Source organism: Callithrix jacchus, chromosome 5 (genome assembly GCF_049354715.1).
Source record: "Callithrix jacchus isolate 240 chromosome 5, calJac240_pri, whole genome shotgun sequence".
Taxonomy (NCBI): domain Eukaryota; kingdom Metazoa; phylum Chordata; class Mammalia; order Primates; family Cebidae; genus Callithrix; species Callithrix jacchus.
In genome coordinates, this window is record NC_133506.1 from 154769691 (window position 1) to 154797022 (window position 27332).

At 37.7% G+C, this 27332-nt stretch overlaps 1 protein-coding gene across 17 annotated transcripts in view; it reads left to right on the forward strand.

Moving 5' to 3' along the window:
* NBEA (neurobeachin) overlaps positions 1–27332 on the forward strand; it is a 730940-nt gene that overhangs the window by 584123 nt on the left and 119485 nt on the right. For all 17 annotated transcript variants that reach the window (XM_078375287.1, XM_078375291.1, XM_078375289.1 and 14 more), the window contains 2 exons: positions 24822–24939; positions 25257–25359. In XM_078375287.1, coding sequence (XP_078231413.1) covers positions 24822–24939; positions 25257–25359 — 221 coding nt within the window. The remainder of the gene's footprint in view (positions 1–24821; positions 24940–25256; positions 25360–27332) is intronic.

The following is a 27332-nucleotide window of genomic DNA, read 5'->3' on the forward strand; positions in this document are numbered from 1 at the left end:
TCTTTCCTTACTCGTTGGTAAAGCGGGGATAAAAATTCTTGCCCAGGCCATCAAAAAGTGATTCTGTGATGCTTAAATAAAATTGAATATTTGAAAAATGTGTGGTGTGTATATAGTTATATATTAAGAACTTCTAAATTTTGTGTTGTAGATATAAATTATTTCACTATGAAATGGTCAAATCAATAGAAAGACTAGCCAATGTCATGCACTCAACTGCCCAACTTTAATGTCTCATAAAATTTGATATATTTGCTTCTGATCATTTTTATAAAACAAAACATTAAAGAATACAAGTTTTGGTTAGTGTCATGGTTCATGCTTCTAATCTCAGCACTTTGGGAGGCCAGTAGATCACTTGAGTCGGGGAGTACGAGACCAGCTTGGGCAACATGGTGAAAACTTGTCTCTACTAAAAATACAAAAATCAGGCATGGTGGTGCATGCCTGTAGTCCCAGCTACTCAGGAGACCGAGACAGGAGAATCACTTGAACATAGTGTCCTTGGGGTGTCACTCTTTCTGTTAGCAACCTCTGTGGCCTGTGGGGCCTTTGCCCACGTTTTGCTTGTGCCCACTGGCTTGTTCTACCCACTCAGCCTGTCAGGCTGTGCTAAGCTTGCACTACTGGCCCAGATCCCACGCCTGTCAAGGGCAAGTGAGGCACAGAGTCCGCAAAGAGCGTGTGAGCAAGCATTGGGGTCCGGCCACTGTGCACAGCCAGATGTGCTGGTTGTGGCAGAGCGGACAGCTCCAGGCACTGGCACAGGTGCCAGCTCTGTGTGAAGCTAACGCTGGACCAGGCGTACTGTAAGCAGCTTCCACTGTGGGCACTGGGAAATGCAGTGGTAACCAGAAGCCTGGAGACACCAGGAACCACAGACTCCCTAAGAGAGTGTCTCAGCCTTGGCTCAGGGAGCCCTTAGGTCTGGGCTCCCTGAAGGGCCACAGCACTTCTCTTCTCTCCTTCTCTCTTCTCTCCTTTCTTCTCTTCTTCTCATCTCCCACAACCTGGCAGGCAGGGTCTGTGTTTCAGCCCTGTTTGTGTTACAGCTGTTCCAGTCATTCCCACTAATGTCCAGCCCTCAGCAGAGAGAAGACCAATAATGAGTGTGGCTGAGTTGTGGGGATTTTATGGGTTCAGAAGGGAGGAAGTGCATGGTGATTGGTCCATGGGGGGGAACATGGGCTTGCCTGGAAAAAGCCCCATCTGATTGGCCCAACACTCATGAATAATGTCCTTCCTCAGGGAGGTTATCACCTGGAATTGGCAGGTGGGCCTTCAAGCTTCAGGCCACTCCTGGATCGAAGGTGGGGTTTCACCAGGGATCCGCCCCTTTCTGCCCAGGAACCTCTCTGCCTCCTTCCATCAACATTGCCATCCATGGTACCCAGGCTGTTTATGCTGAGGAGTGCCTGCAGGCCCATGTCGAGCTACCCTCACCCTCCTTCCTAGCTGTGGGTGCCCACAGTCCAGACAGGCTGAGTCAGCAAGGGGGCTGGCATGTCAGTGCCACCCCAAGTATATGCACACCTAGCTGGGTCACAACAGTGCCCAGGTTCGGCCACAACCTTGCTCTGGAGCCAGGAGAGGCCAAGGAGTAGGAGCAGGCACTTCGGAGCCTGTGGAGGCAGGGGTTTGGCTTCCACAGCCCCTGATAACACAGGGGTGCCCAGGTCCGGAGCCGCAGCTGGGAGGCTGTAGCTCAATAGGGGGTGGGGCGCCCACCTGTTCCTGGCTCCTGCCGCACTGCGGAACACACAACCTCAGCCTCACCTCTGACGCTGCAGCGGCATCTTCCCAGTGGCTGCTCACTCAAGTCAGGCCGCCTCTGCCATCACCGGGAGGCGAAAGTTGCAGTGAGCTGAAATTGTGCCATTGCACTCCAGCCTGGGTGACAAAGCAAGACCCTGTCTCAAACAACAACAAATACAAGTTTTACCCCATTTTTTTTATAATGGTTCCATTCTGCTCCCTCTTACCCTAGAAACTCCACATTATTGTATGGATACATTATCCTAATATGATCATGTTCAGTTTAGCCTTCCTACTCAATTTTCAGTTTTTCATATATCCAACAATTTTACCCCAAGAATAAGTACGTCCATTATGATGATGTTTGTTAGAAGGGCCAGGCTGCTCACATAGATTTTTCAGAAACACTGAATTTAGTCATCATCAAGAACATCTGTAATCCAACTCTGTTTCCTTTTTTGTTCTCTTTCTGCATGTTAGTTGATGCCAAACAGAAATAAAGAAGACATTCTTTTAAGTGCATTTACACTGTGAGAAAGATTGCTCATTGAAAATATTGATTTTTAATCATTTCTTTGAGATAAATAAATTAAGAACCAAAAGCTACAATTATACGCAACTTTGGATGACAAATATGAATATTTACAGTATTGGGAATAAGGTTAATATTTTAAAACAAGGTTGACAGGAGAAAAATTGTCTTAGTTTGCAAAAGGAAATTTGTTTCTTTAAGTGAAAATTGGGGTCAGTAGGCCACAGCTCTTTTTGCTTTTACATGCCTGAAATGAATTAAATAATGCAGCAGCAAAGCAGTACTGAGCAGACTAATGACAAAATTATACATTAAGGCTCAAAATCATTATACACTAGAAATACATATTTTATACAAGAAAACATGAAATTTTAAATGCATTTCCTCCATTATCTTAAGAGAGAAAAACTAAGTCCTGTCTTATGTTCATTAAAGCACTCCTGGTCTTCTTCTAGGGAGCCAGGGTGGTTACTGCATTCTGTTTGCTGATTGTGATGTCAATGTGATTAAAGACTTATTCTTCATACAGTGGATGCAGTATCCAGCCACATATGCTATTCAAAGTGAGTATGATATTACTGTGTGGAGAATAAGTCTAATTTTGAGTTGTTTACTCTTCTTTGGATTCTTTTATATGTGGAATATAAGTGAAATAATGATAGTAACTTTGTTAAACATGTGCTGTGTTTTAGGAATTGTGCTAGGTACCCCACACCCACTATCTGATACACAATAACCCTTTGAGGCAGACATTATTTTTACCATTTTATAGATGAGGATGCAGGCTCAGACAGGTTAAATAGGTTGACCAAAGCAACCAGGCTAGTAAGTGTGGTTATTAGATGCTAACTTCGTATTTTCAGCAGTGACATTTTCAGGAATATGTTGCAAACATATTAATATTCAATCCAACATTAAATTTCATGATTTATGACTTTTAAAGCAAGTGTGAGTGGGAGTCTATTTTTAGAAATCAAAATGAATAGCACTTGAAGCCTATGCTGAGCATTTGTGTACACTCAAACACGCATGGAGCATTGTGTTTGGCTCTTTTGTTTTCGGTGCCGATGCCAGTAGTTACCCTATGGAAAATGTTAGCGAAAAACCCTAAAGTGTAGTAGAAAGTGTATTTTATTATATAATTACCTTTTTATTATGTGGGCATATAGTAAACAGTCAACCTATGCGTATTACATGTAACTTTACTTTGAAAGGCATGTAAATAGAACAGTCATACTGTGATCTATCTATGTGATACTGAAATAACCATCTGATTCACAGAAGTTATTTCATTAGAATGTGGTTTTTATTACAGCCTTTCATTCCTTAATCCCTTGTGTCAAGTTATAGAGACACCACCCAAGTTGTCACGTCCTCAGTGTATTTATAATGGGTATTTCTTTATAATGGTACATTTTTCTCAGAGTCGCAAAAGGCAGAAAGTTTGTTATTGCCATGTGAAAATTCTCATTTTATACCATTATTCTCTTTACACATACTGGTCCTCAGAATATGGGAAATAAAATTAGCACTACTCCTACCTGGGAATCTTTACAAGAGGATTGTTTTTGAAGATGAGGAAGTCAAGTATCAATAAGCTGAATTGAAAACAGGATTAGATTTCCAACATGATGTGGTCTCTGTTTGGAAAGTGATGGAGCCGGTCTGTGTTCCTTTACTCCGTGTCCATAGTATCAAAGTAACCTTTATATCTGTTTTTCTGCAATGATGACATTTACACTTGGCTGCATTAATATGAAGTAACATGGATCATGTGTGTCGGTAGATTCTGTTTAATTACTGTGTAAAAATAATGTGTAATTGAAACAAAAAGCATTGTTTCCAATCCTAATTTTTTTTTCCTCAAGTCCATCCTGTCAAGCTGCAAGCGTGAAAGTTATTTTCTGGTGGTGTGATTAGATTGGGGCTGAACCCTCCAGCTGGCAGTCCTGTCTATGACTGGCGACGGCCTGTCCCCAGTGCTTGTCATCTCCTGACATGCCTGACAGGATGGGGACAGCCGCCCCAGACAGGTTCATTAGATGGTGTTTTCTACAGCTGGGCTAAAAATAAATAAATAAATAAATAAATAAATAAAAAGTCTGTGCTTTGTCAAAGCCCAAGCTGTAGGGGCCCTTCTTGTTGGTTTAAACCAGGGCCTTGTTTTGACAAATTTTGATCTGTGCAGTTTTTAGATTTTCTGACACATTTTTGTTTCCTCCCCCTTTGGCCTGCACTTTGTGCTCCCTGCCTTATTGCTGCTTCAAAATCCTAACGTAGTCTTCCCAGGAGAAAAAGAACCACTGTTATTGAGGGCTTAAAGAAACAATAGTGTAATACTTCATAAAATAGCAATACTTAATCTACTTCCATGGTGATCTGCACAATGGAGGAAAAACAACCTTGGGACTTGTGATAAGCCAATTACAAGAAAGGTTAAGAGTTTTTATAGTGCCAGAAACATGCCATGTACATGGAAACACAGGATCATTACTAACAGTCTACACTGTCAAATACACTGCTCTTTAGAACTGCCAGAAATTTAAGCTATCTTCATTCTTGGGCTTTTAGGAACCTGACAGAGTTTTCTGCCTGTGTTCATAGGCTTTGATGTCAGAAAGAGAAGACCATAGAATACCTGCTAATTAAAACCAGAAATAAATTCAAAAATCAAATTTAGAAATATGCTTCTTTGTCAATGATAGGTCCCCTTTAAGGCTAACTAGATTTGCCAAAAATGGAGTGCATTTCAAACATACATTTCTACAGAGTCATGATTTATCATTCTCAACCCCAAATTCAACTTTTACAACCATAGTACTGCAAAGAAAAAAATTTTCAGCCAAGAAATGATTCTTCTGGGTTGCACCTGTAATTAAAAAAGTAGCTGCTGACATCTGTACCTTCCAGACTCACTAGCCGTGGTCTCTCTACTCTCAAAGTTGCTGATAGCTGCTTTCCATTAAGAGAAACGTTTTATCTTAATTTTTAGTAGATAGAACAATGTTCTATCTACCAAACAGAACACATCTGATTATTTTGTCTAAATAATCTTAGCGCTGCTGTTAGCTATATCTCCTTTCACATGTAATGATACAAAATAGAATAATGTTTGTATCTCTTATGTTTTGTCATTGGTGTAATAAGTAGTGTTGCTGAAAAAAAATCAAACTGCTCATTCACAGAAATCCCAGCCCTTACCTTTCCTTTGTATTGTTAGCTTTCACTGCTTTAGTTCCCCGTCTCTATGACAACTGTTCAAATTGGGATGGGCAACTGTCATCTGGAGTATTACTGAGAGAAAAGTGTTAGTGAGCACACAGTTCCCATAGATAGAGCATTTCAATATAATCCAATTTTAATTGAGCTCCAGAGACTTTGATGTGCTGCAGAAGGTTGGGAGAGAGCTATTCCAGGGAGAAATTAAAGCAGCCCAGCAAGGCTTCCCTGCTCCAGACTGTCACCATTTTAAGTAAGCATTAGCATCAGACTTAACCTGCCCCTATGGAACATCTCACTTCTTTCTCAGCTCTTCAATGATTTATTTTGCCATATGTAAAAGCAAAGCACTTTCATCTTTTTATATGTGTTTTTACACCCATTTGATTAGGCTGGAAAAGCTTGCACTGGACCTGAGATTCATCTTATGCTGTCTGTTGGACTTTGCTTCGGCGGCTCATAAAAGACATAGAAAGTAGGGTAGGGATTAGCTTGAAATTGTCAGCTATTATATGTTAAACTTCCTTTTTTAATACTGCTTTGTAAGACCTTATTTTTTGAGCTAAAAAGTTGAAGGAAGTGTAATTTTTATTTAGCCTTGATTTACCATTGAATTTCATTTTAATGCTTAAATTCATGGTCATTTATTAATGGCTGCAATTTTTATTTCAAAATGGATTGAAATACCTTTTCCTCATCACATGAAAAACACCTTTCAGGGAAAGCTGGTTCGGAACAGCTGAATACAGACACATCAGTCCTTAAAAGAGAAACCATTAACCCTTTATTTCTTTTTTAATGGAGAGGTAAAGAGGTATTTTTCCATGTGTAATGAAAGAGCCTTTTAAATATTTTGAAATATAATGTTGAACGTACATTAAATATTCTAGTAATAATGACATCAAATCATATTAATTAGAATTAAATAAGTACTAAATATTTTGCTTGTGTCATCAAAAAGTTTTGCTACAGGTATGATAAACTTGAGGAAATTATTATCTATTTATGACATACTTGACATTTCTGATCTATATTGGCACATTAAAAAATAAAAACATATGTTGAGAAATTAAGTAACATATGACAGTAACTAGAAGTTAGTTTGAGTCTGTGCATCATCCCAGATACTTCTAGTACCAGAAAGTGGATTTACTGTAAAGCTAATGAAGCTTCAGCCGCAGGACCTCTTACTCTTCAGGCCCTGGGAATGATGGGATTTGCCAGTAATTTTACAGTGGTTTCAGTCTACTAAATTGCCTTAAAAGATCTCAGAAGAACCCAATTTCTAAGGCACTAGTAATTTGTTGTGATTTTTTCCTTGTCCCAGATATTCATGTGCATAGCTTATTATAAACAATGCTGCAGGGAATAATACGGCACATATCTCATCTTGCTGTGGGAGCATATTCACAACATAAATTCATAGAAATAAAATCACCAGGTCAAAGGGTATATACATAGGAAATTTTGATAGATGCTGCCAAAATTTTCTTGATATATTTTACTATTTTGTGCTCCTGCTGTCACTGTTGTGAGAACTTGTTTTGTCACTGTAAGCTCAGTATTAGCAAACTGCTGGATTTTTGCCAATCTGATAGATTAAAAAAATAGTATTTTGATAGTTTTTTTTCTCAAACAATGAATGAGGTTAAGCATGTTTACAGTCAAGTAAAAGTCATTTTTACTTTTTTCTGTGATTTATCTATTTGAGCTTTTTTTAAAGCAAAACATTACCCTCTCATTGTCTGTGAGATGCAATTATTGATAAATAATGTTTTGTCTAATGTGTGTTATTTTTCCATATTAGATAACATAGATTTATAATATATAATGAAAATTATATACATATATAGATATGTGTGTGTTTATCCCAGCTTCCAACCTAGATTAATTTCTCATTTCTCTCTGGAATGTCCTCCTAAATATTTAGTGTTATTTGTTCTGAGGATGACTCTTTTAAAATTTTTCTGTATACCCAATAAGAATCTTTCTGCTCTAGCATAAATCAATTACTTATAATATAATTACTTATAATTAGCTAAATATATTAACACTATATTTACTATATAGAATTCTAAACCAGTTTGCCAATGCGGATGTCTCTAGATTATATTTTTATTTATTTACTAAACATGCATATTGGAGAAACACACACTGCTGCTCCAGGCAGCTGCACTCATTGAGTACTTGCTACGTACCACACACTACACTGAGCACCAGAGAACACATTCCACATGAATGTGGGGTTTTGACTGAATCACAGAAATCATCTCTAAATACGGAGAAAATCATATTATTATTCGTATTTTCAGTGGAGAGCAAAGCTTTAATAACATTAGATATTTTAATATATATTTTATTCACTGGTTATCATTCCTTTAAAGTTGTCAAGTGTAGATAGGTTAATCGTTTTTATTGTTAAACACATTTTCTTTGCGGAAGTTTATGTTTATGTGAGTGATGACAAACAGAGTGATTGCCATATCTGCAATCTGGACTGAACCTCTTATCTTTTTCACAACACTTGTAATCTGCCAGTAATCCTAAACCTGGGAAACGTCAGAAAACCCCTAGCCACTGGAGCCAGAAACCTTTGAGACTCCTTTCATACCTTTACCTCAGCATAAAACAGAACACTCTAGCCCTCTTCTGTCTCAGCACTGCCTACTCTTCCTCCCCTCTTCCTACCTGCTGCAACTCTCTTAAGTCAGACTTCCTCTACTTCCTACTGGCTTAATTCATATTTCCAGTTTAGCCTCATTCCAAGTCATTATCCATACAGCTTTCAGAGTGCTCTTTGCAAATGCAGTTTTAATCTTATAACCACCTTCCTCTAGTGCTCTCAATGGCATCACATTCCTCCTTAGAGCTGCCATCTATTGAGAGCTAAATTCAATCCCCCCCATCCCAGTTCATCCTCTCTGCAGTGAGTGCTCTGGGCAGCCTCTTGCCCATAGACACGGGACCTCTGTACTTGCAATAGAAACACCTGAGATAAGAATTTTGCATACTATAGCTCACGTAATTCTTTCAGCAACCCAGTAAATATTCTATCAATCTTACAGATCTCTATCCAATAGAAAGGCTAGGCTCCATGAAAGGAGGGGCCGTCTCTGTCTTGCTCACCAGTGTGTTTCATCACCTAGCACAGTATCTGGATCCTAGTATGTGCTGACTGAATTTCTGTTTAATGAAAAAATGATGCATTATGACAACAGCCTTTGCCTGGGAACAGAGAACTTGCTCATGATATTCAAATAAAAGAAATAAGTAGCATATTTTCAGCAAAGTAGTATTTTGTCACAAATGTCTTTACAAAGAAAGAATAAAAAGTAAGCAGAAGAGGGAAAAATAGTCCTAGGGCATTCCAGAAATGCAGAAGAAACTTTTAGGTTGTTATCTAACCCTAGTAATACTGTTTTCATTGCCTGTAAGTTGTTTAATCTCTAAAACGTCTTTTTACCCAATTACAGATATTTGGGAAAGATATTCATTTGAAAGCAAGAGGCATTTACTGGGCTATTTACGGTTAAACTGAGCTGCATTTCTCTAATATAGAAAATTGGATGCAGAAGCAAAAATATCACGGGAAATTCAGTAGGCACATTGGGTAGTTGAAGCACTAAGATGTTTTAAAGTGGTTTTATTTTGTTTTGTTTTATGTTAAACTTCAAATGCCAAAGACAGAACACTGAAAACCAACTAGTAAGAAGTATATGAGAACTAATTCCAGGAAGTAATCATAGGTGACACACAAAACCAGAGACAGGATCAGAGAATAAAGTACACTGAAAAGGATCTGGGCTGAGGTCAAGGCAGAGACTGCTCACATCACTCCTGACTGAGGGTTCACTAAGGTCTGGGTGGGGAGGACTGTGAATTCATTGCTCAACACATATATGTAGCACACCCTTTCTGCTAACCTCTCCACTTGATACTTGCTATGTTATTTCATTTAATCCAGCCACCCTGCAAAGTAGATATAATCGTTCCCACTTTATATAAGGGAAACTGTGACTCAGGTATATTTAGAAACTTTTGGGAAGTTACACAAACTTTAGAGTGTGTGCGTCATCCTCCAAGTCCAAGTTCTTTCTACCACCGTGTGGCATACAGATATATAAAAAATTACTTTGGTCCACCAAACTAAGTGCTAGCAAAGTACATACTTACTGATACATACTGATAGGATGAGGGAACGTGGCAAACGTAACATTTATGTGACCTTGGATAGATACACAGTAAAGCAGACCCAACCAAAAGGACTTCCAGAATGCAAATTTCCCTGCACGAGGTTATGTTTCATTTTACCACTTCTCTTCAGGAGAAGGTGATGCTGGAGAAGCTCTAACTTTAAGAGAAAGAAACATAAATTCTCATGAACCCCAAGCATGCACCAAGTACCCAGGGGTACTTGGGTTTTCAAGTGAAAATATGCTTTAGAAACCCTGAACTCATATTTTATGATAGCTTTCAATTGCTAATTGTCACTGAAAAAGAAAAGCCTTTAAAACCTGAAAAATAATTCACATTCATCTTTTCTTTCTGGTCCCTGATGAGCCTGCTACCTACCTGGCAGATACTTGAGAAATGGTAAACATCTTTTGAATAAATGCTTTTTCTGAGCAGTAAGCTTTTAATACATCATAGAAATTTACTAGGCAGACAAGGAGGGGAAGTTATTCCAGAACAAAGTGGGGAAATGTTCGATATCTGTGTGTTTTTTTTCATTCCAATAGACTTTACTTTTTTAGAACAGTTTAAGTTTACAGAAAAATGAGCAGTTAATACAGAGAGTTCCTATATATGTCTGTATTAGTCATATTTTTTTCTTCTTCAAAGAACAGACATCAAAGTAGCATCTGACAATTTTTTTCTTTTTTTTTTTTTTTCTTGAGGTGGAGTTTTGCTCTTGTCACCCAGGCTGGAGTGCAATGGCACGATCTTAGCTCACCCAACCTCTGCCTCCCGGGTTCTAGCAATTCTCCCACCTCAGCCTCCAGAGTAGCTGGAATTACAGGCATGTGCCACCACACCCGGCTAATTTTGTATTTTTAGTAGAGATGGGGTTTCTCCATGTTGGTCAGGCTGGTCTTGAACTCCCAAGCCTCAGGTGATCCACCCTCAGCCTCCCAAAGTGCTGGGATTACAGGCATGAGCCACCATGCCCAGCCAGTAACACTTTATATTAGAAAATTGTCAGCTAGAAATAACAGACACTCTAACTAACCTGGCTTCATTAAAAATAAATAAGTAGATGATAGATAGATAGATAGGCTGGCTTCGTTAAAAATAGATGATAGATAGGTAGATAGATAGGCAGACAGATAGGCTGGCTTCATTAAAAATAGATAGATGATGGATTGATAGATGGATAAATAGATGATAGATAGATAGATAGGCTGGCTTCCTTAAAAATAGATGATAGATAGGTAGATAGATAGGCAGACAGATAGGCTTCATTAAAAATAGATAGATGATAGATGGATAGATAATAGATAGATAGATAGATAGATAGATAGATAGATAGATAGACAGACAGACAGTCCTGGATTCTGATGATCTCGAAGGTTAATTCATCTGGTCGCAGATGCTGTCGAGAACCCAGGTGCATTGCCTGTCTTTACTCAGTGATCCTTGGTTTGCCCTCATTCTCACACTGATAGCAACATAAAATAAAATGGGAAATTTTGATCAGGCCTTCAGAAAAGCTGGAATTTTATTTAAGCTCCAATAAACCGTGTTTTTTTCTCTCCCCTAAATCATAGACACCTATTGACATAGCACCAATTACTCTGTTTATACTTCTGCTGCTACAGAATACCTGTATATATACAGGGTCTCCTAGCTTAATCATTAATAGAAATTAATCAGAAGAATAAAATTAGAAGTCAGATTCTATATATAACTTTTAATTCAATCATTTAACAGATTTTTTGCTGAGTTTCTACAACATACCAGGCATTGTGCTAAGTAATAGAGACACAGTAATGAGAAGAAACAAATGGTCAAAAAGATTATAGTCTAGTGGGGGAGATTACATTAAAATGAAACTATACAATGAATTTGCAAAATTACATTTGTGGTAAGTGCTGTGAAGAGAATTTGTCTCCTATAGGTACTATGAGAGTATGATTTGTCTCCTATAGGCACTATGATGGGGAGATTTTACCTAGCTAGGGAGGTCAGTTACAAAAATAGAAGCAAAAAGAGACCTCGAAGATGAGTAGAAGTGAACTAGGCAAATAGAGGAGGGAAGATATTTCCAGAGAGGGAAGAATATGTGCACTGCCTCTGTGACAGGAAACAACTGGTATATAACAAGGGACTGAATGAAAGCCAGTGTGGCTTGACCTCTCAAGGGCAAAGTGGAGCCTGATTCATCTGGACCAGGAGACCTGTTGTGTGCACCACTAACCCCATCCCATCTCTTTCAGTGCTGGCTCTGCTTCCTGGGAATTCCTGCTGCCTTATGATTTTTATTAACTGCTTTCTTGCTGTCTTCAGGCTTCTTCCCACTGTCCTGTTCAGGCTATCTCTGAATATCTCAAATTCAAATAATGAAGAGATATTCTCTGATTGGATCAGCCAGCCAAATTTGTGGTAGCATGGCTCTGATAGTTTTCACAACCAGATTGTCGCCACCCTACTTAGATGGCTGCAAGTGGAATATCCCATGTCTCAAATGCATGGGATCAGAAGTGCTGCAGATTTTGAATTTTTTCAGATTTTGGATATATATAATGAGACATTTCAGGGATGGGACCTACGTCTAAAAATGGAATTTATTTATGTTTCATATATAGCTTATACATTTAGCCTGAGTATAACATGATACAATATTTTTGTGCATGAAGCAAAGTTTGTATATTGAACCATCAGAAGCAAAGGTGTCACTACCTCAGCCACTCATGTGGACAGTCTGTGGTTATTTGACATCGTTATCATTTCTGACAATGAATTTATATGCTACTGATAAGAAAGCATTTTCTTACACTTATTCATAATACATACATAACAGTAAAAAAAAGACACACCATTAACACAGTGTAAAAACAATGTGTTCAGTGTAGCAGCAGCACGGTAGCATCACAGAACACCTGGGTCAGCTGTTAAACAGCAGCAACAGCAGACAGTGCAGGCTTTCAGTCTCAACCTGCCGTGCTGGGTTTTGATTAGAAGGTAGGACGCTGCACGGTAACCCCCATGAGGACACTGAGTAAACAGTATGTCACATGCCTACCTGTTGACTGCAACCTGTCACGTGAGGTCAGATGTGGAATTTTCTACTTGTGGCTTCATGTTAGCACTCAAAAATTTCCTATTTGGGAACATTTTGGATTTTGTGTTTCTAGATTAGAGATGCTCAACCTGTACCTTTATATTAGTTACTCATCCTGGTTCAATCTAGGGTGGTAACATGATTGGTAACAAACATAGTATAAAGGAACTCTTCAGAAGAGGGCATCACCCATGTTCTCTCCAGTCCAAAACAAATTGAGAATCACTCTGGAATATTTTAATATTGTTGGTTTCAATCATTCTAGACCATGTAGATTAAAAACTTTTTATAGGCCTGGCACGGTGGCCCAAGCCTGTAATCCTAGCACTCTGGGAGGCCGAGGCGGGTGGATCACGAGGTCAAAAGATCGAGACCATCTGGTCAACATTGTGAAACCCCGTCTCTACTGAAAACACAAAAAAATTAGCTGGGCATGGTGGCGCGTGCCTGTAATCCCAGCTACTCAGGAGGCTGAGGCAGGAGAATTGCCTGAACCCAGGAGGCGGAGGTTGCGGTGAGCCGAGATCGCGCCATTGCACTCCAGCCTGGGTAACAAGAGCGAAACTCTCAGCCTCAAAAAAAAAAAAAAAAAAAAAAAACACATTTTACATGTGTTTATTACTAAATAAAAATAAAGAAAAGTACTTGTAATTCATTAGTATGTTAAATGACTGCTATGTGCTAGGTTCTATGCTTGGTAGGAAGAATGCAGAGATACACAGAATTCCTGCCCTCAGGGAGTTCAAAGGTTAGTGGGAGACACTAGAAGTCAACCAACAATTATAGTTTGGTAAATATTTTTAAAAGGTATAGGGTACCTTTTTATAAAAAGATTAAGGGGTCTCAGTGGGAGCAGCAGGGTCTCCTAGCTTAATCATTAGTAGAAGTTAATCAGACAAACAAAATCAGAAAGGATCTGCCAGTCAGAAGAAATTTGCAGGGACACAGCAATGTGACAGAACATGGCACACTGGGGAGCTGAGAAGTGTTCAGGATGGTTAGAACTTAAGAGCGAGGTTAGGCCGCGTGCGCTGACTTAAGCCTGTAATTCCAGCACTTTGGGAGGCCGAGGCGGGCGGATCACAAGGTCAGAGATCCACACCATCCTGAATCTCACCATTCACCAACATGGTGAAACCCTGTCTCTTTTGTATAAAAATACAAAAAAATAAGCTAGACGTGGTGGCACGCGCCTGTAGTCCCAGACACTCGGGAGGCTGAGGCAGGAGAATTGATTGATCCCAGGAGGCGGAGGTTGCAGTGAGCCATGATCACGCCATTGCACTCCAGCCTGGCACCTGGCGACAGAGCAAACTGTCTCCAAAAAAAAAAAAAAAAGGTAAGGCAGAATACACATTGTGGCTAAATAGGGGATTTTATTCTACTTTTAATAATCATATTTGCCACTTTTTTAAGTACCTACTATGTACCATAGTATATATGCTTAATATGCATAAACTGTACCATGATTTTGATTTTCATGATGTTAGGATATAAATTTTTAAAAAATAGATTAAAATTAAAAAGTGCCCCATAATACATACAGTTTTCTCTAGCTTAACATAAAGAAATATTAACTAGAGAAAAGAAAAAAATTTTTTTTAGTTAAAGCATGTTTGACTATTGCAACAGTCATTGCTGCAGTGTACCCTGTGATCTTGTTTCATTCTGGCTGTATCTAAGATTTTAATATGAAATATTTTCAAAAAGAGAAAATAATTTGTCTTGACAATTTATAATATCTGTAAAATCAGACCCTACTACCAAATTAGCTAAAACAAAAACCTGTAACCCAGAACTCCAAATGGAAGATCTGAAATGGAAGCAAATAAGTAAGTCTATAGAGAGAAGACATAAATATAACTAGTCTAAAAATTGGCAGTATGCAGAATAATGCAAAGAGAAATTAGTATCAGTATAGAAATGAAAATAAATACTGGAAACTAGAAATTTGGTTCTTTTCAGTAGTTTAGAGTTCTGGTCTCCCCACCTCATCCCTTTTTAAAATAGTAGCAAAGAGAAACATTTAAGATTTTAGAGTATGCCAAATTTGAGAAAATGAGGAAACACAGCCAAAGATACAATATTTACACATAAGGACATTCTCGTGAGTAGAACAAAAATGAAGCAACTGTGCCAGTATCATTTTTAATTTTGAGAGTTTTACGATGATTTGAGAGTATGTATTTGAAGATGAAGTAGACACAGAGGACTTCAGCTGCAACTCTGTTTGTAAATTAAATTTTGAAATAGTTTACTCAACGAAAATTGAGTTCTTTCTATGTGCAAGTTCTATAAGGAATACAAAAATAGAATACAATTCGGTCTCTACCCTAATTTAGTGTATTTTTAGGGCATTTATGTAATAAAATATATCAATTTAAAAGTATGTGCCACAATGTAAGAGGTGCTGTTGGAGAAGTACAAGTAATTCTCTTTTGAGTAGTTCCTGGTTCTTTACTAATGAATGTAAGATACCGTTTACATAGATTAGGAACAGTATTGCCTTTCTGTAGCCCGGATGGCGTCTACATGCAGCCACAGCAAGGATTTCTAAAGTGCACGTTTCATTGTATCACCTCTTGCTTTGTTAAAAGTCTTACAGCGGCTCGCCATTTTTCATTTTTCTCAGACCAGAGTCCAAACTCTAATGTGAGTTATGAGATCCAGCCCCATATCCCGCTGCCCACTCACCCTTTATTGTTCTTATTTTATTTTTCACCTCTTGGCTTCTTACAATGTATGCACACAGTCTGGGCCCATTGCCCCCACCCCCCCAGCACTGTGTTTATGTATATTTACATACATGTTTACATACATGCTGTTCCTTCTGCTTGGGACTTTCTTTTTCCCACTCCCCTGCCTTTTCCCATTATTTGTGATTTTCCACCAGACTGTGAACTCCTGGAGATCAGGGGCTCTGATTCTCCTGTTCAACATTGGCTCATAATGGTCAGCTGATAAATATTTGTTAAATGAAAATAACTGAAGAAAAATAAAATTGATAACTCATGAGGACACTTGGTAGAAAAGAGCTGACCTAATTATGGGCTCTTTTTAAAGTAAAAAGAAGCCGCCTTACAGTTTATCACTACTAATAATGGGACTGGTAGCTGATGTCCCAAATACTGGGCTTCGTAGTTAAGAGATTAGTACTAAGATTTCAGTAACATCAAGAATACAAATTGCTGTTAAAGAAACAGTAAGTATTTTAGGCTTTTAGTTCAGTAAAAGGTGATATGCTGTGGCCCAGATTTTCTACATCCTTTTTGGTTATGTCATCGACAAAGATGAGAACCAGAGATCTGCAGGGGTGTCTGTGTGTATGCGTGTGTGTCTGTCCACATGCACAAAAAGGTAGGGAATAATTGCCATAGTAGGCTAACATTTTCTTCAGCACTTCCTGTGTGCCAGGCACTGTGCTGAGCATTTTTTAAAAGGAGCTGCTAATGTCTCATTCAATCTCACAATGACCCCATGAAGTTAGGCACCATTTTTCCCCGTCTTTGGATAAGAAAACTGAAACATCAAAAATTAAGTATCTGCCTGAGGTCTCACAGCTAATAAGAGAGGCAGACACAGGCCTTAAGTCTAAAGTAAGCAGGTTTATAAATTGATGAATTAGAGAAAAAAAATCAGGTTTTTTAAATCAGAAGTCCTCTATGGATGGACTGCCTATAATTTCCCTAATTGTAGGATGCTTTGACCCTACCGTATACCCATATGCCCATGTATCAATAATGGCTGTGCTTAGGAGTGTTTAAGCTCAGAATTAGAGCAACATTGTTTAATTTTTATTGAGGATATATTTTCTGGAAACCTTCATTTTTCCTGCTTTATTTCTTGATTATTTTTGTTTGCCTCACAGTTAAGCCATTTCCATTTTTTTCCATTTTCAATTTTGTATTACTGAATTGTTTTCATCAGGATTAATTCTTTTCCATGTAAGTTTTAAAAAATGACTTGGTTCTGTGATCAATCTTTTGGTCCATATTACATTTTACTAACTAGAGTGCCTGCCCTTGACAATTTCATTTTGATGATACTATTCGTTATTAATTGAATAAAAGGCTAAAGTGAAACTCTCCTATCAGATGTTTGAAGATTCCTTTACTGTGTAGGAGTGGTCTGTAGCAGCTGTTCTCTTTTCTTCACCAGTGTGGTAAAATAACTTTGTTAAGCTCTATACCACGTTGCACATGTTAACAATTAAAATTTTCCATGAGTTTAAATATTTTAAAAAGACATGATGCCCAGTATATTCTAAATATGATTTTAAAATAAATTTGTTATAATACTTTTTAGATATATCCAGTAGAATAAAATATATCGAGTAGAATAGTGATTTGATTACTATTTTTATGTTTTAAAATATACAAATAAGCTCTTTTTTGAAATGAACATTTTATATAATTTCTCTTTCAACTTATTCTTCCTTTCAATTCCTTCCCCCAAATTTACCTAATCTAAAACGATCTGTGCTTGTGAGTCTTTTTTGATCACTATATTATACCACTCTGAAAAAAGTGTATATACTTACCGATTAAAACTAACTTTTTAGGTTCCTAAGAACATAAAATTCTAAGTATTTAAAATTTTTATTCTGAAATAAATTGTTACAAATATTAGCATACAGTCATACAACAGCATAAACATATTGTGAACTTTGACAAATAATTATCAAGCATAAAAGTAAAATTATATTAGGAATTTATCGCTTTTTTTTTGAGATGGAATCTCACTCTGTCGCCCAGGCTGGAATGCAGTGGTGCAATCTTGGCTCCGCCTCCTGGATTCAAGTGATTCTCCTGCCTCAGCCTCCCGAGTAGCTGGGACTACAGGCGTGTGCCACCACACCCAGCTAGTTTCTTTGTATTTTTAGTAGAGACAGAGTTTCACTGTGTTAGCCAGAATGGTCTCAATCTCCTGACCTAATAATTCACCCACCTTGGCCACCCGAAGTGCTGAGATATGGAGCTCTGCTAGAAATTCATCTCTTAATGAGATAAATAGTTAACACATCCACATTTGAATATTACTTGTTTCTAGAACAATACAGGAATCAATATTAGAGCTGCTTGTAACTTTCTTTTTCATAGATGTGTTGAAAAATTTTGTTCACATAAGTAAATAGGATGTCGAAGTTGTATTAGAGCAATGTTGCTCAATGTTTTCTACTTCTGAGTTGTGTGCTAAATATCACATAATGATGTATCATCAGAAATTATTTTTAATTATCTCTCAATCGATAGCCCATTTAGATCCAACTTCTCCTCTTTGAAAGTAAAGAACTGGGAAAACATCTGACTTGCAAAAGGATTTTTTTTTTTAGTCCAGTCACTGGGGACATTCACTTTCCAATGCCTCTATCAGGTATTTTAAATCATCCCATTTGAGGCTTCTACCCCTCAGCAGATCTTACACCCCAATCAATATACCACAGAGAAATACCATTTATTTCATTTTATTTTATTTTTTATTTTTTGAGATGAAGTCTCACTCTGTTGCCAGGCTAGAGTGCAGTGGTGCGATCTTGGCTCATTCTCCTGCCTCAGCCTCCCAAGTAGCTGGGACTACACTACAGGCAGGCACCACCATGCCCAGCTATTTTTTGTATTTTTAGTAGAGACAAGGTTTCATCATATTGACCAGGATGGCCTCAATCTCTTGACCTCATGATCTGCCCACCTCAGCCTCCCAAAGTGCTAGGATTACAGGTGTGAGCCACCATGCCTGGGCTTTATTTTTTAAGTAGGAGAATGGCAATGTGGAAAAGGAGATGGGAAAGAGAACACGCACTATCTTGTGTTCTCCCTGTCTTTGGTAGGAAGATAGCATCACCAAGACATGTGGTGAGAAGTGGGAAGAGAATGCTCCATTGCTGCTCCCCACATCCTCACTGCATGTGCCACACAGCAGGTATCAGTCAGAGGCGGTCTTCCACGTGGTCATTTTCAAGTCAAGCCTCTACCACCTTGTAGTTCAACTTTCCTTCAGGGCCTTGGAATCCTCTCCATTCAGCTGACAGTTTCAAAAACAGCATGGATGATCACATATGAGTGTGGACCTGAAATTTCTTTTGAACCCTTCTACTTGAATATATTTGCTATAATCCTGAGCCATTGCCAAAAATTTCAATTTCATATGGAATTATAAAAGTAACAGGGATTTATAACTTTCAATTGCACCACAACAAGCCCTTTAATTCCTGATGAAGCTGCAAGTGTCAATTGAATGTGACAACCTTAGGAACTCTGAGAAGAGTTTGCCCAGCCTTCTGCAGCGTTTTCATCAATTCATAATAGGAAATTCAACTGGAAACAAAATTTAGATTTTTCATATTCAAAGAAAAAAGTTTGTAATACTTGTGCTAATATATGTGTTAGATGATTAGAGATCAGCAAAGCTATCACTGAACAAGTACTTTTTTAGGTTGCATAATATTTCGCTTCCTTAAAAAGAAAAAAGATGAAACTTTTTTCATTTGTGATTTGACAGCCATTTGCATATTTCTGACAGCACGTACATGTATGATACACATGAGTGCACAGTAGCCTTGTTTTTTTCAACATGATAATCAGATAATATGTGTTAAGCACACATTTGGGTAGGTGGTTTACAAGGGATTTCTATGACATTTGTGTTGTATTACTTTGTATGTACTTTAGTGTCTATATACTTTCTATGTACTTTAGTTCATAAGTGAACAAAAGCTCATAAATGAATGGGGCAGGCCTCAGGGCATAAGGCTGGAATGAACTCTCTCCCTTCAATTCTCGATATTAAGCAATTCGCTCAGTATAGTTCTGTGGTCACTTAAGAAAATCACAAAGTTCCATGATATTTGGGGTCAAGATGCTTTAATATTCTTGCTGATGATCTATATGATGTATCAAAAATGGTGTTTATTCAGTTCTCAAAAAATGAAACTTGATAGGATAGTATTTGTTGATTAGATTTCATTGTATATTAAATAATCCAAAAAAACAGGCAGGCACAAGCTAGATGATGTGGGAAGCTTGGCTTAAGAAAGAAAACAAAACCACAAACCTCAAGTATACGTGAAAGCACTTAAATGACTTAGAAAAATATCTTGGACTATAATACAAAGCAAACTTAAAGAATTATTATAGAATTTCCTTAAACTTATAGAAAATTCTGTAACTAGTAAGGGTATAAATAAAACAGACAATTTTATAGTATCAGGGCTTGATGCCCAAATTTTTCAGACCTGGCTTGACGCCCAGATTTTTATAGAAATGTGCCATCAGCATAGTAATCGACTATGATTGATACTCCTTTACATGTATGTATGTATGTATACAGATTAAGTCCTCATCACTTGCCTGAAGTAGCATCCCATCCAATCATTCTCCCTGCACCCTGTCCCACAGCATTCCACTCTGTCTTCTGTGTCCCTCCCTAGTGCTGTACCTCAGATCTCACTCTGCCACCTTCCTGCTAAGCTTCAGGACTTTCCCACTGCCTGTGAGCAGAGCAGGGCAAAGAAACCTTGGGGTACAGTCCACGGAAGCCACGGTGATGACACTTAATCTGAGAACCACGGTTTTATCTCAACAGTTCATTCATTTTTGCATTTTATCCAGCCTGTGTTAATGTGACTACAAAAATGTTTTACCAGAAATAAAATTGATGCTCAGGAAGAGTACAGATGATATTCTTTGACACACCTTAATACATTTTCACGTGTGAGAGGCATAAATCTATAACATCAGGTCAAAATTGCTTAGCCCAAAGCCCTTGTATAACTCCTTTAGAGTCAAGGAATCCTTTTTTGTAGAGGCAGTGTCTTCTCAGAATGGGATCTAACCCAGTTGAATGTTCCACGGCAGTACAAATTATAATACTAGAAAAGAGAAACCAGCTCTGTTTAGATTGCTTTTTTGGTTCTTGATCAAAGTCAGTAGAGGTGTTTGGTGGACTCCACCATTGGGACATAAGCCTGAGAAGTCTGAAGGCCACATTAGAGAGAGCTTCTGGGGTTAGCAGAGGAGTCAAAAATGTATATATTTTGTAAGATTTCTTTAGAACCTTCCTCATGTGTGTTATTTCTATCAGTTTCCCATTGTGATTTGTTAAATAAACAAATGTATATGGAGCACATATGTCCAGCCACTATTTTAGGCACCATGTATTGAACAGTGAATAGGATGGACGAGAGACTACTGTTCTCATGGAACTTCCATATCACAGGGAGGGGACAGACAGAAAACAAATGAATAAGACAATTAATAATTTTCATGTGCAGAATTAAAACAATGATAAAATAGGCCAGGTATGCTGGCTCACGCCTGTAATCCCAGCACTTTGGGAAGCTGAGGTGGGCTGATTGTTTGAGGTCAGGAGTTTGAGACCATCCTGGCCAATGTGGTGGAGCCCCGTCTCTACTAAAAATACAAAAATTAGCCAGGTTTGGTGGTACATACTGTAGTTCCAGCTACTCGGAAGGCTGAGGCAGGAGAATCACTTGAACCCAGGAGGCAGAGGTTACTGTGAGTCGAGATGGCACCACTGCCTCCAGCATGGCCGACACAAGGAGACACTGGCTCAAAAAAAAAAAAAGACACCAAAGTGATAAAATAGAAAAGAGAGTTACAGGATAACTCTTAAATTGCATATCATAAAAGGCAGCTGAGAGTAGTAGATCTAAAAATTATTTAAATAAAAATGTATTATGGAATGAAACTTTTTTTAAATAAAGAAATTTTAGGATAATTTTATTCCATAATCAGTCTTGAAGGAAACAAGCAGGGAAAGCAGGAGGTGGTTTGCTATAAAAAAAAAAAAGGAAAAAAAAGAAAATGGCCATAGGCTCCACTGAGTTTTCCTAGCAGGGAATTATGGCTAGCTCAGAACCTTGTCTCTCATCAGCCCTTTTAGGATTTCAGATGCTTAAATATAACGGGTTATTGTAAAGTAATCAGGCAGATTTTTTGAAAAGCATATAAGAACATATATATAAATAATTTCTCTTCCCATGTCCTCTTTGGTAAGAGCTATATATTTATTTAAATAATGCTGTCATAGTTCAAAATGGCTTTGAATCCGTCTTTCAGAATTTGCTTCTTAAGCCATTTAGAAGCTACTTGCAAAATCATTTTCTTTTAATTTTATTATCTCTCTTTGTCCTCTTTGCCTTCAAGCTTAACTGATCTTAGTTTCTTTTTTTCTTGCTGCAGGGGGTCCCTAAGGACCATTATGGTCTCAGGCTGGAGCAAAGAGAATGGTGATAGGAAAACTTTGTGTATTAGTTGGGATCCAATCAGGGGAGAGGAATCAAAGAGGAATTTAGACAGGGAAAGTGTAATATGATTAAAATATAAATTATGCCAGGAGATTGGAGTAACAAGGGAATGGCTATTAAGAAATAAAGATAACTCTAAAGAATATCACATATAAGGAGTAGCCAGTACCCCGAGGGCTGTTATGGAAACCCCCGGGCTTGTTGGGGAAGGCTGGCTGTAGTTCACTGAATGGTAGAGAAATCACTCTGGTACCGTGCGGTTCCAGAGAGCTTGCTGGAGCTCTGTCTTCTGGAGCCTTCCAAAAATTTACCCTCTAGGTAGTTGGTGAAACCATTCATGGGACGTGTCTCACCGGAAACACTGTGCTACAAAATGACTTGGAGTGAGGGGAGTACTGAGAAAACTGCTGGTCACTGAGTGCTGGGGGCATCATGCATCCCAGGAGCCGGGTGCCAGAGAACAGGAGCCTGCCGAGTGAACACACCAGAACAGAAAAGAAAAGAACTCTTCCTCCCATGTGGTCTCTTCAGTACGCTTTCCTGACAAAGTTTAATGCTATGCTATAGCAAACGAAAAATATTTTAAGGGCACAGGTTCATCTTCACAGAGCAAGCAATTAAGGATGAATTTGGACATGGAAGGCCAGAAATTGGCACAGATTATAAACTATAGTTTTACATGGTGCACTTAAAGAGTCACACTAACATGCTTTTTGGAGCTACCTGCTTGCTATAATATAAAAACTGATAACTTGCTTAATGGAAAGAAATGCTTTGTCAAATTTTCATTGCACCATAGCTCCAGATGAGTCAAAATATGACTGTGTGTGTGTACATATGTGAGATATCTACATATCTAGAACTAGAAGTACAGATACAGATGTCTTTCTTTGGTAACACTATTGGTATAAGGGTGTCAACACAGCTTTCGTGAGAAGATCTATAATTTTTTCTGATATTATGTTCATTTTACTGTTTTTTTAAATGGCCATAATATTTTTATTTTCTTAGTGAAATAATGGTTATAGCTGAAGATAGATTTTGTTGTTGTGGCTGTTTTGTCTTAAAATGTTTTCTACTTGACAAAATAAAATAAAATATGAATCCTGCATCAGTATTCCTTTCCTTTTTAAAAACGATTCCAGTCTATGAAATTCCAATATGGAAACCATTATAGCCAACTAAGAATTTATAAGTATAAACTATGGCAAGGTATTATAACCTTTTTGTGCAATGTCTTTAAAAACCAAAATGCATTTCGAAACCAAAAACCAGTTGTCACATGATGCTCAACAACAAGGAGATAAAAATTCATGAACGGAACTTAATAGCCGGAGCCATCAACTTCATATTCTTAGTCTCTGCTGAAACCAACCATTTCTAGGTATCATGATCACTGTTTTTCAGGTGACAAAAACCAGATGAAGTTAAATAATTTTTTCAAAATCCTGTAGTTGGTAAATAGCAGAGCTGAGATTTAAATAGGAGTCTGAATGGCTCCAAAGTGTTTTAGGGTTTAAACAGACATCTGACTGCCTCCAGGAACCTTTCAATGTCTAGAGAAAGACAGAAACTGAATTAAAGGTTACAAAATGGGATTTTCAAAAATTAAAGTCCAAAAGATTATACACATATATATTTCCTAGGGAAAGGAAATGTAAAAAGGAACTTTATAACTTGCTTTGAAAGCTTAAGGAATATAATGTACGTAAAACTCAGTAACTGTTTTCATTTCCACCAAAGCAAAGTGCAGTAGCATATACCAAAGCAAGGAGACAAAGCCTCTTTGAATTGTTCATGTAAATTGGTGTATCAGGAAGGAATGTGTTTGTTGCAGACTTGAGGACAGTAGCTTCATCAAATACAGATTAGATACATTGTAACCAGAGTCTAGATATGGATGGTTGCTGTCATTGTTCAGTAGCTCAATATTAGAACTAACCTTCCTCTCATGGTTACACAATTGCTGCTACAGTTTCAGCCGTCACATCTCCATTCAAGCTAGAAGGACAAAGGGGTGTGCCAGCTACATGTGACTCATTTCATCAGCTTTTCTCAAGCATCCTCAATTGCTTTTGGGTTTGATCTCATTAACCAGTGCTTGGCCTAATGTCCTCCAGCAAAGTTACAAGGGAATTTGGGGAAGCAGGGAATGACATCAGCCAGACTCTGCCCAGCTCATACTTTGTGTAAATAGAATTTTGTTGGGACTCCTCTATACCCCTTTATTCACACGTTGTCTGTGGTTCCTTTCATGTTACAATGGCAAAACTGAGTAGTTGCAAGTAAGACCATCTAGCCTGCAAAGCCTAAATATATTTACTCTCTGACCTACAGAAAAGTCTGCTGACCCCTGGATTAGACCAGCCATGATCCATTGCTTGGGGTTGACCATATGGACACTTTGGGGATAACTGGGCTTCCACTAAGCAAGGAAGAAAGGGGAGAAATGATATTGGAAAGAGCTAATAGTATGGTCACCTGGTCCAGTTAATTATATACAAGACCCAAAAGTGAGAATATATTTTTGGTTTTAAGTCACAGGGTCTCTCCTTGAACATACAGTTTTTCTACTCCTTCCTCAAGAGCCAACCAAGACAATTTACAGGGCAGAAAGTTTGTACATACAAAGTATCAAATTATTGACAATGTTGTGATAGACCATGAATTCATTTCTAATTTTCGGACTTTACTAAGACACTGTGAGAGTAGGTCTTAAATTCGTATTTTATTGATTGACACATCCCTTTGAACTGTTTTTACTTTAGGTTCTTGCATACACTGAGGGACTTCATGGAAAATGGATGTTCAGCGAGATACGAGCTGTATTTTCAAGACGTTACCTTCTACAAAACACTGCTCTGGAAGTATTTATGGCAAACCGAAGTAAGTTCCCTTAAATATTTTGAAAGAAACTGTGCTCATATTTAGATATTATTTACTTACATGGGATGATAATGTCTTGATTTTTCCCACTGTATTTCTGATATACTCTAGCTTAAACAAACAAAAATTCTTTTTAAAAAGTAAAAGAAGAATGAATTTGTTTGAAATGTTAATCCTAGGTCTCTCATGAATAAAGTTATACTGAAAGCTGATTTTCCATGAACACATATTACCTTTGCAATTAAATCATGATAGGCACCTGAAGATGATTTATAAAGTTGATGGCTAACTTTTCTGTTTTTTTCTTCTTATCACAGCCTCAGTTATGTTTAATTTCCCTGATCAAGCAACAGTAAAAAAGGTTGTCTATAGCTTGCCTCGGGTTGGAGTAGGGACCAGCTATGGTTTGCCACAAGCCAGGTAATTAGGTCATATTACACATTTATCTACGGCTTCTTAATGAATTTCAATCTCAATATGATAACAATGTAAATGTGGTTATTACACTATAATTATTTTAGAGACCAAAGAATTTTCTTGCTCTGAAGGTTATTTGTAGGAATAAGGGTTATGAAAATAGCTATTTTGAGAATGACAGAATGGTTATGGCAGATTTTTATTTAATACATGTAAATAAGAAAGTAAAAAACTTGATTGCATATCATAGCTAGCATATAATTACGACATTCTTGCTTGTTAAAATCTTACAAGAAACATACCAAGAGCTTCAAGAACATAAATGATTAATTGCTATGTAATAGCATATAAATAATGTTTTCGTAAATGCTATATATAAATGCTTCTTCATTAAAGCAATAAATCCCTTAGAGTTTATTGAGGGTAATAATCATTAATTATGGTTTAGTTGTAACCACATTTTCTAGATTTTCATCTTGGTATTTTAGAAGAATCATTTTGAGATCCTGTATTATTGAAAGATACTAATCTAAGTAGAAAACATAGAAATTATATATATTGCTGATATCAGTTTGTCTGTTTTTGGCTCCAAGTAACAGAATATCTGACTGAAAGTGGCTTAAACAATAGGGTGTTTTGATGTGTGTGTTTAATTTAAAGATGTGGAGCTAAGGTGCTGCGAGAATTCGTTCAGAGCTTCAATGATGTCAAAACTCTGTTGACTTTGTACTCACAGAATCACCACTAATTCTCCAAATACCACATGTTCACACAACCGAATTACAGTAGGAAAAAGAAACAAAGGATTTCTCTTTAAGCTTCTCTGTTTTAGGAAGGAATATATTTCTCAGAAACCTAAAGCAATCTTTATCTCAAGTTCCTTTGGCCAGAATAGATTCACCTTCCCATCCCTAAAACGATCACTGCCAGAAAGGTGTGATTAGGTGGCTTAGCCCAGTCATTCCCTGGGATTTATGGAAGAGATAAATTCTGATTCCTTGCCAGCTCCTGCATAAACAAAAGAGGACTTCTGTTGATAAGGAACAAAGAGAGATTGGCTTCAGGTAGATAAGACAGTGTCTACCACGTGGACTATTACGTCCTTGAGAATTATTGCACAACACTGTATGGATGGAACGGAGAACTAATCTTTGTCAATCCTTCCTTAAATAGGCTACAGACATTTGAAAGACAGAGATCGTGTTTTATTTATCCTTTAATCTACAGGACCTAGCACAGTGCCTAATTGCAGCAGTGCTTTTTAAGTGCTATTCAGCCGAGGTTACCTTGTATTGCAACTTATCTATTCTCCTTAAGCTTACAATGTAAGACCAATTCACTGGCATGTATGCACATGCTCAGGATATTTGCTAGTAGAATGACGAGATTAAGATATTAGTAGATAATGAAGCACTTATATAAAATACAGGTCAAAGAAAAATGCATTTAATCTATCAAAGAAAACGAGGTTAGTTTTGCAAGACTTGTTCTTATTGAATATAAGCTGACTCATAATCATCATTACTTCCTTTCCCAAGTGCTTACATACTATTTGTTTAATCATCAATTCAAGAATTTACTCAGGAATTGACATTAAGAACTTATGAATAGGTCTAACTTTTTCCTTTTTAAGAATAATCTCCTGTCTTCTGGCATCTTTCTCAATGACCATGATTCCTAAAAGATTACTAATAGGGATTTCTGTATGGCCTGTATAATTTCAGGATTCTTTAACTTGTCTGGACTGGAATTCATTGAAAATAATCAGAAGCTCATTTATTATATTTCTTAAATCTTATGAGTATTGTTTCCCTTTTAACCACATTTGGTCACTTTTTGACTTGTAGAACTTTTTTTTTTTCTTTTGGTGAGACAGGGTCTCACTCTGTTGCCCAGGCTGGAGTGCAATGGTGCAGTCTCAGCTCACTGCAGTCTTGACCTCCCTGATCTCAAGAGATCCTCCCACCTCACCCTCC